The following is a 12,496-nucleotide window of genomic DNA, read 5'->3' on the forward strand; positions in this document are numbered from 1 at the left end:
TAGGTATTTTATATCTAAATACTCAAGATTTAAAAATGCCTTTTAATTGCCAACTGCTAGTAGATAATCCACTGTGCTTTATACTTTTTGGTGTTTATGTTCTCAAGAATTTGACTGTATACTACAAAGTCAACAGCTAATAAGGTCATTGTAGAAGTTGTTTGTGTTTGTGTATATGTAGTCTTCCCTGACTCAAAGCTCTTTCTAGGTCCTTTTTCCTGACAGTGCTTTCTTTCCTCCTTTCCCTTCTGAGATATTCTCACTACGGCAGCCAGGCTGCCCAATATTAACTTAGCAAGTCAATTCCTGGGTCCAGTTTTCTTGCATTCATCTTTTCATCATCTCTCCACCTCTTTTAACACTTCCTTATCGCCACAGCATGTAGATAAATACAGTGAAAGTTACACACTACCTATGGCTTTCTGAACCATTTTTACTTTGTTTTTTCTGGCTTTTCCCTTTCTTCCTATTAGGAATCTATGCTCTCTCATCTTGGCATGACTTTTGTCAATTGTGGTGGCTTTTTCCACAATGATGAATTGATGGAATGGCCTCCACACCAGATGGCAAATTACTAACCACGCATTAAGAAGAGGGTGAAGTAGACTATCATTCAAGGAGCTATTTCTGCATTTCACATTTGGCATGGGGTATTTTTGGCACTGAGAAAGCTCTCTGTTCTTTGAACTAGCAGTTTTCAAACATATATTATTTGGTTTCACATTTACTTTTTTTAGGTAAGCTGTAGCAAAATCACTCAAATTTTGAATCCTGAGGCTATTTTCAATTACTAGTATACAAAAAAAGTTATTTGGTGAATGACTTTTCTTATTTTACAAATCTATGGTATAGAATATCACACTAAGTAAACCACAATTTTCTCTTGAAAAATACTCATTGACTTTTAGAATATGTATTTTATCTTGTAACATGTATGGGAAGAATAAAAAAAAGGCAGTTCAACATTTTGGGACAAATATTACTTTTTTCCCATTGACAAAGCTGGCTTAGAATGAGGTCAATATTCTGAATGTAAGTCTACAACCAGTCCATAATTATAAATTATTAGCATATCAGCCTCATTTTTACAAGGTCTGAATAATAAGATGAACACTAGACTAGTATTGGACACCTCTGCTTCTGGGGGCTGTTTTATGCACAGGAGGACATCTGGAATATTCCTAGCCTTCACCCAGTAGATGACACTCACCATCCAATATAGACACTGCCAAATCTCCCCTGGTGGCAGATTCACCACAGAGATAAAAGAACCAAAGATTTGAATTTAACAAAACAAGCAAATAGGAATAGTTCAGTTTAGTGTATTGCAATCTATCAAACTATAGACATTTATTTTTCAACCACATTCAAAAATTAGGAAAAAATCAAGTAGGCACAAACCTTCAGATTCTCTCATTACATAAAAAATTTTGACATTCACTTGCTCGAAAGAAAAATATATATAGTTCTGTTTTGTAATGTCACCAATTATCTAATTAAATTCCAGTGATTGTACAAAAAAACCGAAACAAATACTAACGATTCCCATTGAGAACAAAAGGGGATCTTTACTACTTGTTTGCAAACTATTGTTTTAAAGGCAAGAATGGCAAAAATAAATAAATAAACTGGGGAAAGTTCATGATTTCTTATATTTACAGCCAGACAAGATCACAAGCTAGACGATTAATGAGATAAGAAGGTGAGGAATGGTTTAGTAGCCATGGCTCATGTTTGTCCCAATGAGTATGTTCAGTTAGGGATGGATAAAGCTGCCTCTAAATCAACAACACTTAATTACATGAACAGCAATGAGAGAAAAAGAGACAAAGAGAGAACGGGGAGAAGGAGGAGGAAGAGAAAAAAGGAGGAGGGGGAGGAGAAGGAAAAGAGGAGGAGAAGAAAAAGGGAAGGGAAGGGAAGAGAAGAGAGGGGAAGAGAAGAGAAGAGAAGGGAAGAGAAGAGAAGGAGGGAGAAGAAGAGGGGAGAAGAGGGGAGAGGAAGGGAGAGGAGAGGAGAGGAGAGGAGAGGAGAAGAATGGAGAGGAGAAGAGGGACGGGAAGAGAAGGGAAGAGAGAAGAGAGAAAAGAGAAGAGAAGAGAGAAGAGAAAATAGGTATACTTTACCATCCCCAGGAATGATGCGGAGGGTAACTGTGTTTCCCGCTTCCTTGATTAGGTTGACAATGTCTGAATGGGATTTGTTGGTGATGGAACATCCATTTACTGCCAAGATCCGGTCTCCTACTTTCAGCTTGCCACAGCGGTCAGCAGGGCTCCCCTCAATAATCCGACCTATTTTGTGAGGCATAGCCACACATGCATTGCCTGCTTTGATATTGAGTTTTAATTTTTTTTTTAAGTTACGTGGGAATATAGTGAAGGGAGGAGAAAAAGGGTTGAAAAGGGAAAGAGAAGGTTAAGTGTTAATTAATTAAAGCATTAAGCAAATGTTATTAAAGGAGAGCTCTGAGCCGATGGTCAAAACATTGGCAATTATCAGGGTGTAAGAAGCAATGGGCCTAAAAGTAGGGCTCATGTCTGCAGTCCTTTTCTGATTTCAAATTAGGGGAAGACCCCTCTCCTTCCCTCTTTAAAAGGATAACAAATTTGGGTTGTTTGGCAACTTCAGAAGGTCTTGAAAAGCACCAATATGATTGGTGGGTGGCTTATTTGCAGACTGCAAGTATAAGACCCAGGGCTGGCATGGAGGCATCTGCTCATGGCGGGGTTCGTGTTACTTCATTCTTGCCAGCTGTGGCTTAAGCTTTTGCCAATGTTTTGTTCTTTCTCCATTTAGAAAAATAATCACTGAGCTTCTGGCAAGGCCTAAGAGTTTGCTAGCATCAGTCGTTCAATCTGAAGACACCTAATGGGCCACCACTTTCTGCCTCCTCTTTGGAATGCTGAAAGCTTTAGAAAAAGGACCTTAACCATGAGAAATAAGCCAAGGAATCTCTCAACCTTGGCACTTTAGGGTTCCTTTATTCAGTAAGTCCATCGCATATGCCTTCAGGGTAGCCCCCTCTTTCATGGGCTCATTAGCTTTGAAATTACCCCTTGGCTCATACCTCTCCCCCTCCTCCTCCCCCGCCAAAAGGGACCAAAACTCAAAGGAATATGATAATTTAGTAACTACTCAGGTTGAGGACATGGGCCCAGTGCCAGACTCAGGCCATTTCTCAACTTACATCATTTCCTTGTTAACCACTATTTGGTACATATTTATAATATAAAATATCAGGGAAAGGGCATTTGAGGCCAGTCTATAGCCCACTTGAAAACCCCCTTGTCACTTAGAGAAAGGTGAGGAATTCGCTTTGAGGACTGAAATGGAGTTTCTTATACACATTCCATTTTGAGAATTTGTCTTTCTAGGAAGTAGGAAGACAGGTAGTTCGGACACCTTTTGGAAAAGGTGGTGAAAGTAACACAGAAGACAATGAGATCAACTGTGTAGGCTCTTCTACTATAATTTAGACATGAAGGTTAAACTCTGTCAGCAAGTGTATTTTTCCTTCCTTTGAATTTCAGCAGACTTGCCTGAGGATTTGTCATTAGATGTAATGTCAATGTCAGAGAATTTTTAACAAAGACTACATACTGTTTATTAGAATCCAACAACAAGAATACGTTGGTAGTGTGCATATTAGAATTCAAAGTCTTGATTAAGTTTATCTAGCTCATTGGCAAGGACAACTTGCATGAGAAAGGAATAATAGAGATATGAAGGAGGCTTTGCATAGCTCAGAGTCTCATGCAAGGTATTAGGGAAAATTTATTTGGTGATTTTAAGAACCAAAGGAAACCAATGAAAGACCAAACTGTGAGTGAGAACATTCAATATTCATTATATAACACATAGCCTGTCACCTCACATGCCTGCTTTCTTTCTAGAAATGGAAAGGGAGAATTCTGAAATGGCCAAGAGCATCACAGGGTATATGGAGATAACAAAAAAGAAAAGAAAAAATACACAACAACAACAACAAAGCAAGTTGGGATCTCTCCCTCCCATGACTTCCTTTCTCCTTATTTTAAAGTAAGCAGAAAAGTCTGTGAAATTAATTAAAAAGCAAAATCTTGCCTTGGTGTCATCCATCCATGACATGCTGTGATGACTTTTTAATGTAGCTCCCAAAAGCATGGTTAGTAATGGGCATTTGTTACTGCAGCCATACATGCATAGACCTGGCTAAACGTCCCTTTCTAAACACAAAACTTAGGGGGAAGACAGCTTTAACCTGTAGCAACATACCAAAACTAAATGGAGACAGAGTGGGTTCTACTAGGTCAGAACCCTGAAAAGATTGAGCACCTTGCTAAGCTTAGCCAAGGGGAAGAGAGGGGAAGAATCTAGGCCATTGGTCATCAAACTCTCTATGGTCAAGTCATTTGATGAATATGGAAGCCTGTGGGGCCCTTCTCCTCCCATGAATGAACATACTTGGGAGATGACTTTATCCAACCAGGAAGGCAGTAGCTCACTCTGGGCACATACATCCATAGTTCATTGTTACAGCATTCTCCTGTGGCTAGCTCTCAGTCATCTGGGCTGTTGCCATTTGGTTTTTGCTCATATACCCTAGTGGAGTTAAGCTATGGAAAGGATGACAACTCTGCCTCTCCATTCTTGGCTCAAAGCCTCAACATATGGATGAGATCTGTGATGAAATGGTTCTCAACCCAGATTTTAACCAGATCCTTAAGCAACAATAAAAATATCACTTAAAAAAAATTCAGACAGGGACAGAGAAAGGACACTGTCCAGGCAGGATGAGCTTTCCTGGTGGTATTTTCCTCCTTAGCACATGTTTTGTCCTGGGAATTTTTAGAACCTTTTGCTCCTTTCTGGAGAGTCTTTCTCCAACAAGAATGTCAGAGACTTCGCAGGTAGCTCATGCCTGCAATCCCACTTACTCAGGAGGTTGAACTGTGAGAGTCATGGTTCAAAGTCAGCCTGGATAGACAAATCCTGGGAGAGTCTAATCTCCAATAAACCTGCAAAAGGCTGAAAGTAGAGTTGTGGCTCAAGTGGTAGAGTACCACTATTGAGCAAAAGAGGCAAGCAAGAACATCAGGCGCTGAGTTCAAGCCCCCAAGTTGTTGCCTTGGGATTGCGATTCAAATCATACCCAAATTTCACACATGCTCGTGTTGCAAAATGAAGCTTGAAAGGGTTCAACACACACACACAACATCTCAGCCTTCAGAATTAAAAAAAAAAAAAGAAAGAAAACAAAAAACCAACAACTACCAAATGAATCTCATCCCTAATGAAGACTTTAATTACCCAAAGCAAAAAAAGAAAAGAAAAGAAAGGGAAAACCCCAAGCTTTCCTGCTAATGAGATCTTGGCAGGGTTCTCTTGGCCCAGGGCCCGCGCCCTGGTAGCGCGGGGAGCCGGGCGGTTCTCTTGCAGACTCACCGAAGGTCGTGCCTGCTTCGGGCCTGCTCACCGAGGACACGATGACGAAGCCGAAGCCCTCGTTCTCCCCACGCCGGATCTCCACGTCATAGGGCTGCACCACGGTGCTGACCACGGTGCTGACCACGGTGCTGACCACGCCGCTGCCCCCGCCGCCCCCGCTGCCGATGCCGCTGGTGCTGCCGCTGCCCGAGCTCACCGTGTTCAGCGAGTTCTGGCTGCCCTGCGGCGTGCGCTTCTCCTCGGTCAGGGACGCGGGCTGCGTGCTGCTGTGGTGGGAGGAGGCGGGCGAGGGCACCTCGTTCTCCGCTTTGGGCACTGCAAGGGAGACGCTCGTGTAAAACACTGGACCTCGGGGCCCCCCGAGCGCATGGTGCACCCCCTGTCTACGTTCCTCCCCTCTGTGACCTGGCAGAAACCAAGAGGGGCCCGGAGCCAGTGGCCCACGCCTGAAATCCTGGCTCCTTGGGAGGCTAAGGTCTGAGAACTGGGGTTCAAAGGCAGCCTGGGCAGGAAAGTGGGTGAGGCTCTTGTCTCCAAGTAACCAGAAAAAAAGCCAGAAGTGGAACTATATGGCTCAAGTGGTGGAGAGACAGCCATCAGAAAAAAAGGAACAAAACAAGACAAACCCCATGAGCTTTAGCCCCAGCACTGACATCACACACACACACACACACACACACACACACACACACACACACACACACACACACACACACACACACACACACACACACACACAGAGAAATCAAGAAGGGATGATGGTACCTGGGCCTCACAGGAATGGGATGCAGGGGAAATATCAATGATTCAGAGTCAGGGAACACCCACCCAGGTAAACACCACAGTGGACTCCACACTGTGTACACATGCACACCCAGACCCAATATGCAGCAGGGCCTGCTCACAGGGAGATAAGGACCTGTGGCACACATGGGAAGGTACCCAAGGCACAGAAGGGCCGATGCCAATGACAGCCACCACCCCAGCTTCACAGACGGCCTGAACCACCCCTCTGTTGTCATCGCCTCGCAGCCACATTTCTACTCTTTCTTCCAGACAGGAGACTGGAATTTAACTGCGCCTTGAAGGTTCGCAGTGGTGGGATTTGTGACACCTGTAAGAAGCACCCAGTTTCTCTCTCTAGCTTCCAGATGTCAGCACTTAAGAACTGGAGGCTTCGGCCTCCTTGCAAACTTAATCGCCATTCCAGTTTTATGGCTTTGTCACTGAAAGGATAAAGCACTCTTAACAGTTCACCAGAGGAGATGGGACTAATCATGTCCAAGCTGTGGAAAGGTCTGTTTTTATTCATTTCCCATTGTTTCTCCTTTCATAGATATTTTTATGATGGAAAAATATGGGATAACATAAGATTTTCTATTTCAGCCATTTTTTCAATGCACAATTAAGTGGTGTCAACGCATCCACACTGCTTTGCAAATGTCATCACCATCCATTTGTAGAACCTGGACATCTTCTTCACCAGAAACTCTCTCCTCACTCTCTTTTGTACCATCCCTCCCCATATCCACTATTCTACCCATTTTCCTACATAAAATCCACTACTCTGGAAAACTCTTCAGAGTGGAATCATGCAACACCTGTGCACCTGTGATGATCTGACTTTGCTTAGCATAATGCCTGTGCACAGATTTAACATGCCTTTATGCACAGGCTAAAAATCTACAAGCGTAGATTTCATTTTCAAACTAAAACCGAAGCAAATAAAAATAATGACACTGCCTTATTAATTTTTATTGGAGTCGGGGAAATTAAACCGTTTACAACATATTGCAAAAACCAAGTTTAGCTGACTGTCACTGGCTGTGAATCGTATGTTAAATGAGAGGTCACCCAGGTGTGACCTATGACATCTGTAGTGGATTAGCAATATTTTCCATGGTTACACCAGGTGGAACTCTCATACTGGGATTTAATATCTTAATTCTGTAATTAACTACAGACTGCTTAAATTAGTTATATTTTTAAAAAATAAACACGATACCAATTTTTTTTATCTGTTTGGAATTTGTTACCCTAACATTAGTGCTATGGAGAATTCACAATATTTCTTATCATATTTTTTCAGTAACACAATGGACACAGCACTTCCTCTTGCTCTTCTGCACCTGGATTCTGGCTTACAGGCTTATGGCGGGGCTACACACAAGGGCGAATGGTTAAGGTGTATGTTCTCAGGAAGCTGGTCAGTGAGTGAAAGGACAGGTGTGGACATGCTGAGCAGGAGTAAATGGCAGATTCTGATGCAGAAATAAACAAGAGTCAGGAGAATGGCAAGGAGAATTCTAAAGTCTAAGGCATCCAAAGAGGCACGTGGGAGCTACACCTGATAGGACACATCACATTTTGAGAGCTAGAGTGTGATGTTTGTTACAGGGGATAGAGATAACCTAAAACTAACCAGCTCTTTTTTCTTCCTTTCCCCCTCTCTCCCACTTACCCTTCTTCTTTCCCTTCTTCCTTCTCTTGATACTCTGAGCCTCATGCACTTGCTTGGCATTTTTACTCAAAGCTAGTGCTCTACTACTTGAGCCACACATCTATTTTTTTTTTTTTTTGCTAGACAGTTGGAGATAAGAGTCTCACAGACTTTTCTGCATAGGCTGCCTTTGAGCTTTTATCCTCAGATCTCAGCCGCCTGAGTAGCTAGGATTACAACAGGCATGAGTCACCAGTGCCTAGCCCACTGCTTTCTTGTAGAGGGAAATGTTTGGTTTAACATACCTGACAAGCAATGGCAGGGTTCAAAAACATCAATCTTTTTTTTTTTTCCATGAACGCATCTTTCAATACAAACCTAATTTTTGTTCTCTTAATTTAAGTCACTTTTGTGACATTCCTAATGAGCTCTTTTGTGAAGGATTAGTATTGGATGTTGAGGATGGCTGAGTTCTGCGTGGCAAAGGGATGGGAGGCAGGTAATATAAATTCAACCAGTCTTTTCCTTACAAGCCTTTCCTGAACCCATGCAAATGGCACATTAAAGTGCTTTTGAATGACAGCCGTTTTGCAGGGTTGGAGAGAAGGGAACCATCTGGAAATACCGAGCTTGATCACATTTGCAAACATTTGCTAAAATAGAAGCTTGAGGAGGCAGGCACCAAAGTGACAGAGTCCCATCTGAAGGAATGAAGGAGAAACATACCGGCAAACACCACTTTACGTCGTACTGTGAGATTGACATGGCCTTGCTTGGCAGCTTGTTGCATAAGCTGGACCACAAGCTGGTGTGATTTTCCAATTACTGGTGTCCCATCCACACAGATTAATTCATCGCCAGACCTCAGGCGGCCATCCGTATCAGCAGCACCCAGTGGTACGATGTGACCAATATAAATCTGTCGAGTAATTGGATGATGGATGAAACATGGCTCTCTTTGCTTACTATTATTCTGATGGCCTTTGCATCTCTGGGAACAATTCTGTTCATTTATTCATGTCTGCATGCATGCCACAGACATTTATTGAACACCCACTGTGTACAAGGCACTGTGCACAATGGAAAGAATAGCTTTTGCTTACTCGATTCCTTGATGTTTATCTGTCGTACACTGATCACTCACTTTCAGAAAAGAATATTTTTCTCTTTTTCCTTTTTTTGGGTGCTGGTCCTACGGCTTAAACTCAGTGCTTGGGTGCTGTTCCTGAGCTTTTCTTCTCAAGGACTCGAGCCTACCACTTAAGCCACAGCTCCACTTTTGGTTTTTTGGTGGCTAATTGGAGACAAGAGTCTCTGACTTCCTGCCCAGGCTGGCTTTGATCCACAACTCCCAGATCTCAGCCTTCTGAGTACTTAGGATTACAGGCATGAGCCATTGATGCCTGAATGAAAAGAATCTTTTAAGACTATGTCTCCTTGTCTCTCTACTTAAGAAACTTCCTTCCAATAAATTCTGCTAATTATAATACTAATTTTTTTTCCTTTTTTTCTCTTTCTCTTTCTCTCTCCTTCCTTCCGTCCTTTCTTTCTTTCTTTCTTCCTTCCTTACGTCCTTTCTTTCTTTCTTCCTTCCTTTCTTCTTTCTTTCTTGTCTTTCTGTAGCAGTGGGAATTGAACTCAGGGCCTTGCTCTTGCTAATCAAGCACTCTATCACTAGAGCCACACACCCACAGCCATTTTTGCTTTACCTTATTTTTCAGGTAGTGTCTTGGGTTTTTGCCCAGGAGGCTAGCCTCAGATTGTGATCCTCTCTCTGCTCCTGCACAGCTAGGATTACAGGTAAGCACCACCACCAGCTTATTGTTTGAGATAGGGTCTCACTGACATTTTGGCTTAAGCTGGCCTTAAACTCAATCTTCCATCCACTACCTCCTACATGGGTGGGATTACAGGTGTGAACTATCATGCCCAGCTTAATATTACTTTTCTTTGAGAGTTCCTATGCCTGGCAATAGGGCAGACTCAGTAATGATTATTAAGTGAATGAATGATTGAAACAACATCTAGCCTGTCATCCTCATTTCTGCAGTCTGTAATGTCTGCCAGCAGAGAAAGTCTCTGTATTTAGCGTCTGCTGCTATATCTGTCATTCGTTAAGCATCACCTTAAATATTTGTGTGTGCATTGTCTTCTCAGTAGACACCAGTGCTATGATCACCTTTGTATGACACTCACAGTTTACAGGGAACTTTGTGAAAGTACTGTCTAGGAATATGAACTGGAGTTGGGAGTCTTACTATGCTTCTGTTTACAAGCTGGGTGTTCTTGGGTTTGTTACTCTTTCCGTGCCTTCATTTTCTGATTAAAACATGAGGATAAACAGATATTTCGTAAGTCAATCTACGTTATAAACCTTTCTCACAGTGCCTGGAACCGAGTGCACAACAGCATTATTATCACAAGGGAATCAACTATCCTTCAGTTCTCTTTGCTCTTTTCAAAGGAACCCTTGCAATGTTATACTGAGTTTATTCTTTAATTAAGGAAAGTGACCTGGTCAGGAACTCTACTTTTTGGCCCTTCTGAATTCTTTTCTTTTTTTTTTTTGTGGACAGGAGTCTTAACTTCTCAAATCTTTCCTGTTGCCTGATGCTTGAAGTATTATCTGTACTAGCCACTCCATATACCAAGCCCATAACTTTTGGTAGATGAAACAGAATTAGCCAAACGGATCAGGCCATTGATCTACTAGCTGACACCTATCCTATATGCCTTCCATTTCCTTGTCCCTAGTAAGGGTTTGAAGAGGCTGAAGCTCCGAAAGCAGTTATATAATCTTTACAAAACCTCTCTTTCCTTCTTCTACAAGCCAATGAAAAGCCCCCCACTGCTCAAGAGGACAGAGCGACAGAAGCATCTAGCTGGATTCCAATCTTGACAATCTACCTCTGTCGTCAATTGCTGTGAAGTCTTAGTACACAATGCTGGGGAGAGACATAGATGAAAGACTTACAGGTTCCCCTGGCTCATTTCCACCCAAAATCCTAAAGCCGAATCCAGTCTCCTTTCTCCAGAGGAAGATGTCTTGTTCCTGGTAATCTGGAACTGCAGAGAGGGGAGAGGAAGAGACTTTATTTCACTGATAAAGGATGCAATGCTGCTAAGATGAACACATTATTGGACCAAGACTGATGATGCCTGAACAGACAAAAGCTTGCAAACACTGCAACAAAAGACCTAGACATGTGACACAAAAGACGGCACTGGATAGGAGCAAGCAATGGGAAGAGTCACCTGGCACTACAGGTCTTCAAAGGACTGATAAATCCAGATCAAGTCCCACCATCATGGCTACCTATGCCAGGAGTTAGCACTCTCTTTGATATTGCTGCCAGGGGAGTTCAGGAAATCAAAACCACTATGTGCCACACCACAAAGCAAAAGTCTAGGGAGAAAATTCAGGCTAACACAGTCTCTCTGAGGCCGAAGTCGGCTCCATTAAATGACCTGAAGTTTTACGAACTAGACAATTGACTGGGTTTTTTTTTAAGTTTCTAATTTGTTTTTAAAGTCACTTTTTCTTCCTTAAGGAAATCAAGATAGCAATGTGAATAATTTGGTGTGTTAGGTCATGTCTGTCACAAAGAAATTACTCAGGGTTTGAGACAGGTATAGCTCAGTGGTAGAGCATTTGGCCATCATTCATGAGATACTATTTCCAATAATAAAAAATAAAACAAAAACCCCAAAACCTTCCACAAAGAAAGGTTAGTATTTCAATGCTATGACCAAAAGGCAGCCAACCTTCCATATACTTAAGATAAACATGGACGTCAAAAAGTCCTAAACAAACCGTCCATACTTTATTGTTAGTAGGACTGCTTTATTCTTCATTTACCTATGCTATTTCAATACTATAAGTACTAACTTACTATGTAATGTCATAACCTGGTATTTCATATAACAGTAATAGTCTAGGGCTTTGAAACAAATACCTCAATTTTCTAAGTAATTTTGATTAAAAATGCTTATTGTACATGAAATTATTCTATATATCACTCCATAACTTTGCCAGAGCAATAAAAAGATGTATTTTTACGTAATGGATAGATAAGGCATTTTATGGCCTATAAAGTGCCATAGCTTTTATTTAAGGAGAACAAATATAATTTAATTGTAGCGAATCCTAAAGTGATTTAAAAATACTTTTCTGCACAGTAGTTTTGTTTCACTAATTGGATTTTGGGCTGAAGAGTGTAGGCTGGAAACATTAATTCTTGTCTTTGTCTAATTTTGTACAATAGGCTATTGAAGAAGAAGGTGGACGTTTAGACTTCATGTTGGCAAGAGATGGTTGGCTTAGCAATTCCTCCACACCTTCAGATGCATGCTGGATAAATGCACCAAGAGGAAGAAAACTAAGTGAACAGGTAAGAACAAGTTGGAGGACTTTGATTCTGACATTTTACTTGAGCTATCCTAATGCTAGTGCTTTATATGGGTACTTTTTTTTTTTTAAATCCAATCTCTTTATTATAATTGCTGCGGCTAAGCTGCAAAGCACAACGCAACAGGAGCTCAGCTGTATTGCAGGCCTCCCATTCAAACAATTGGAAAGGAATATTTTCTTAGGCACACTAAAGTAACAGTATGTTTATCTCTGTC

General features: G+C 41.7%; 1 protein-coding gene across 13 annotated transcripts in view; it reads right to left on the minus strand.

Annotated features, from left to right (window-relative positions):
* The window catches only part of Magi1 (membrane associated guanylate kinase, WW and PDZ domain containing 1), a 545,100-nt gene that overhangs the window by 14,563 nt on the left and 518,041 nt on the right, over positions 1-12,496 (minus strand). For 4 of the 13 annotated variants that reach the window (XM_042679996.1, XM_042679999.1, XM_042679995.1 and 1 more), the window contains 4 exons: positions 10,845-10,936; positions 8,597-8,789; positions 5,428-5,745; positions 2,127-2,330 (listed from right to left, as the gene is read on the minus strand). In XM_042679996.1, the coding sequence (XP_042535930.1) occupies positions 2,127-2,330; positions 5,428-5,745; positions 8,597-8,789; positions 10,845-10,936 (807 nt within the window). The remainder of the gene's footprint in view (positions 1-2,126; positions 2,331-5,427; positions 5,746-8,596; positions 8,790-10,844; positions 10,937-12,496) is intronic. The other 9 variants (XM_042680000.1, XM_042680001.1, XM_042680006.1 and 6 more) reach the window with 3 other exon arrangements.

The sequence above is a fragment of the Dipodomys spectabilis genome, unplaced genomic scaffold (assembly GCF_019054845.1).
Source record: "Dipodomys spectabilis isolate Male_0828 unplaced genomic scaffold, ASM1905484v1 ptg000054l, whole genome shotgun sequence".
Taxonomy (NCBI): Eukaryota; Metazoa; Chordata; class Mammalia; order Rodentia; family Heteromyidae; genus Dipodomys; species Dipodomys spectabilis.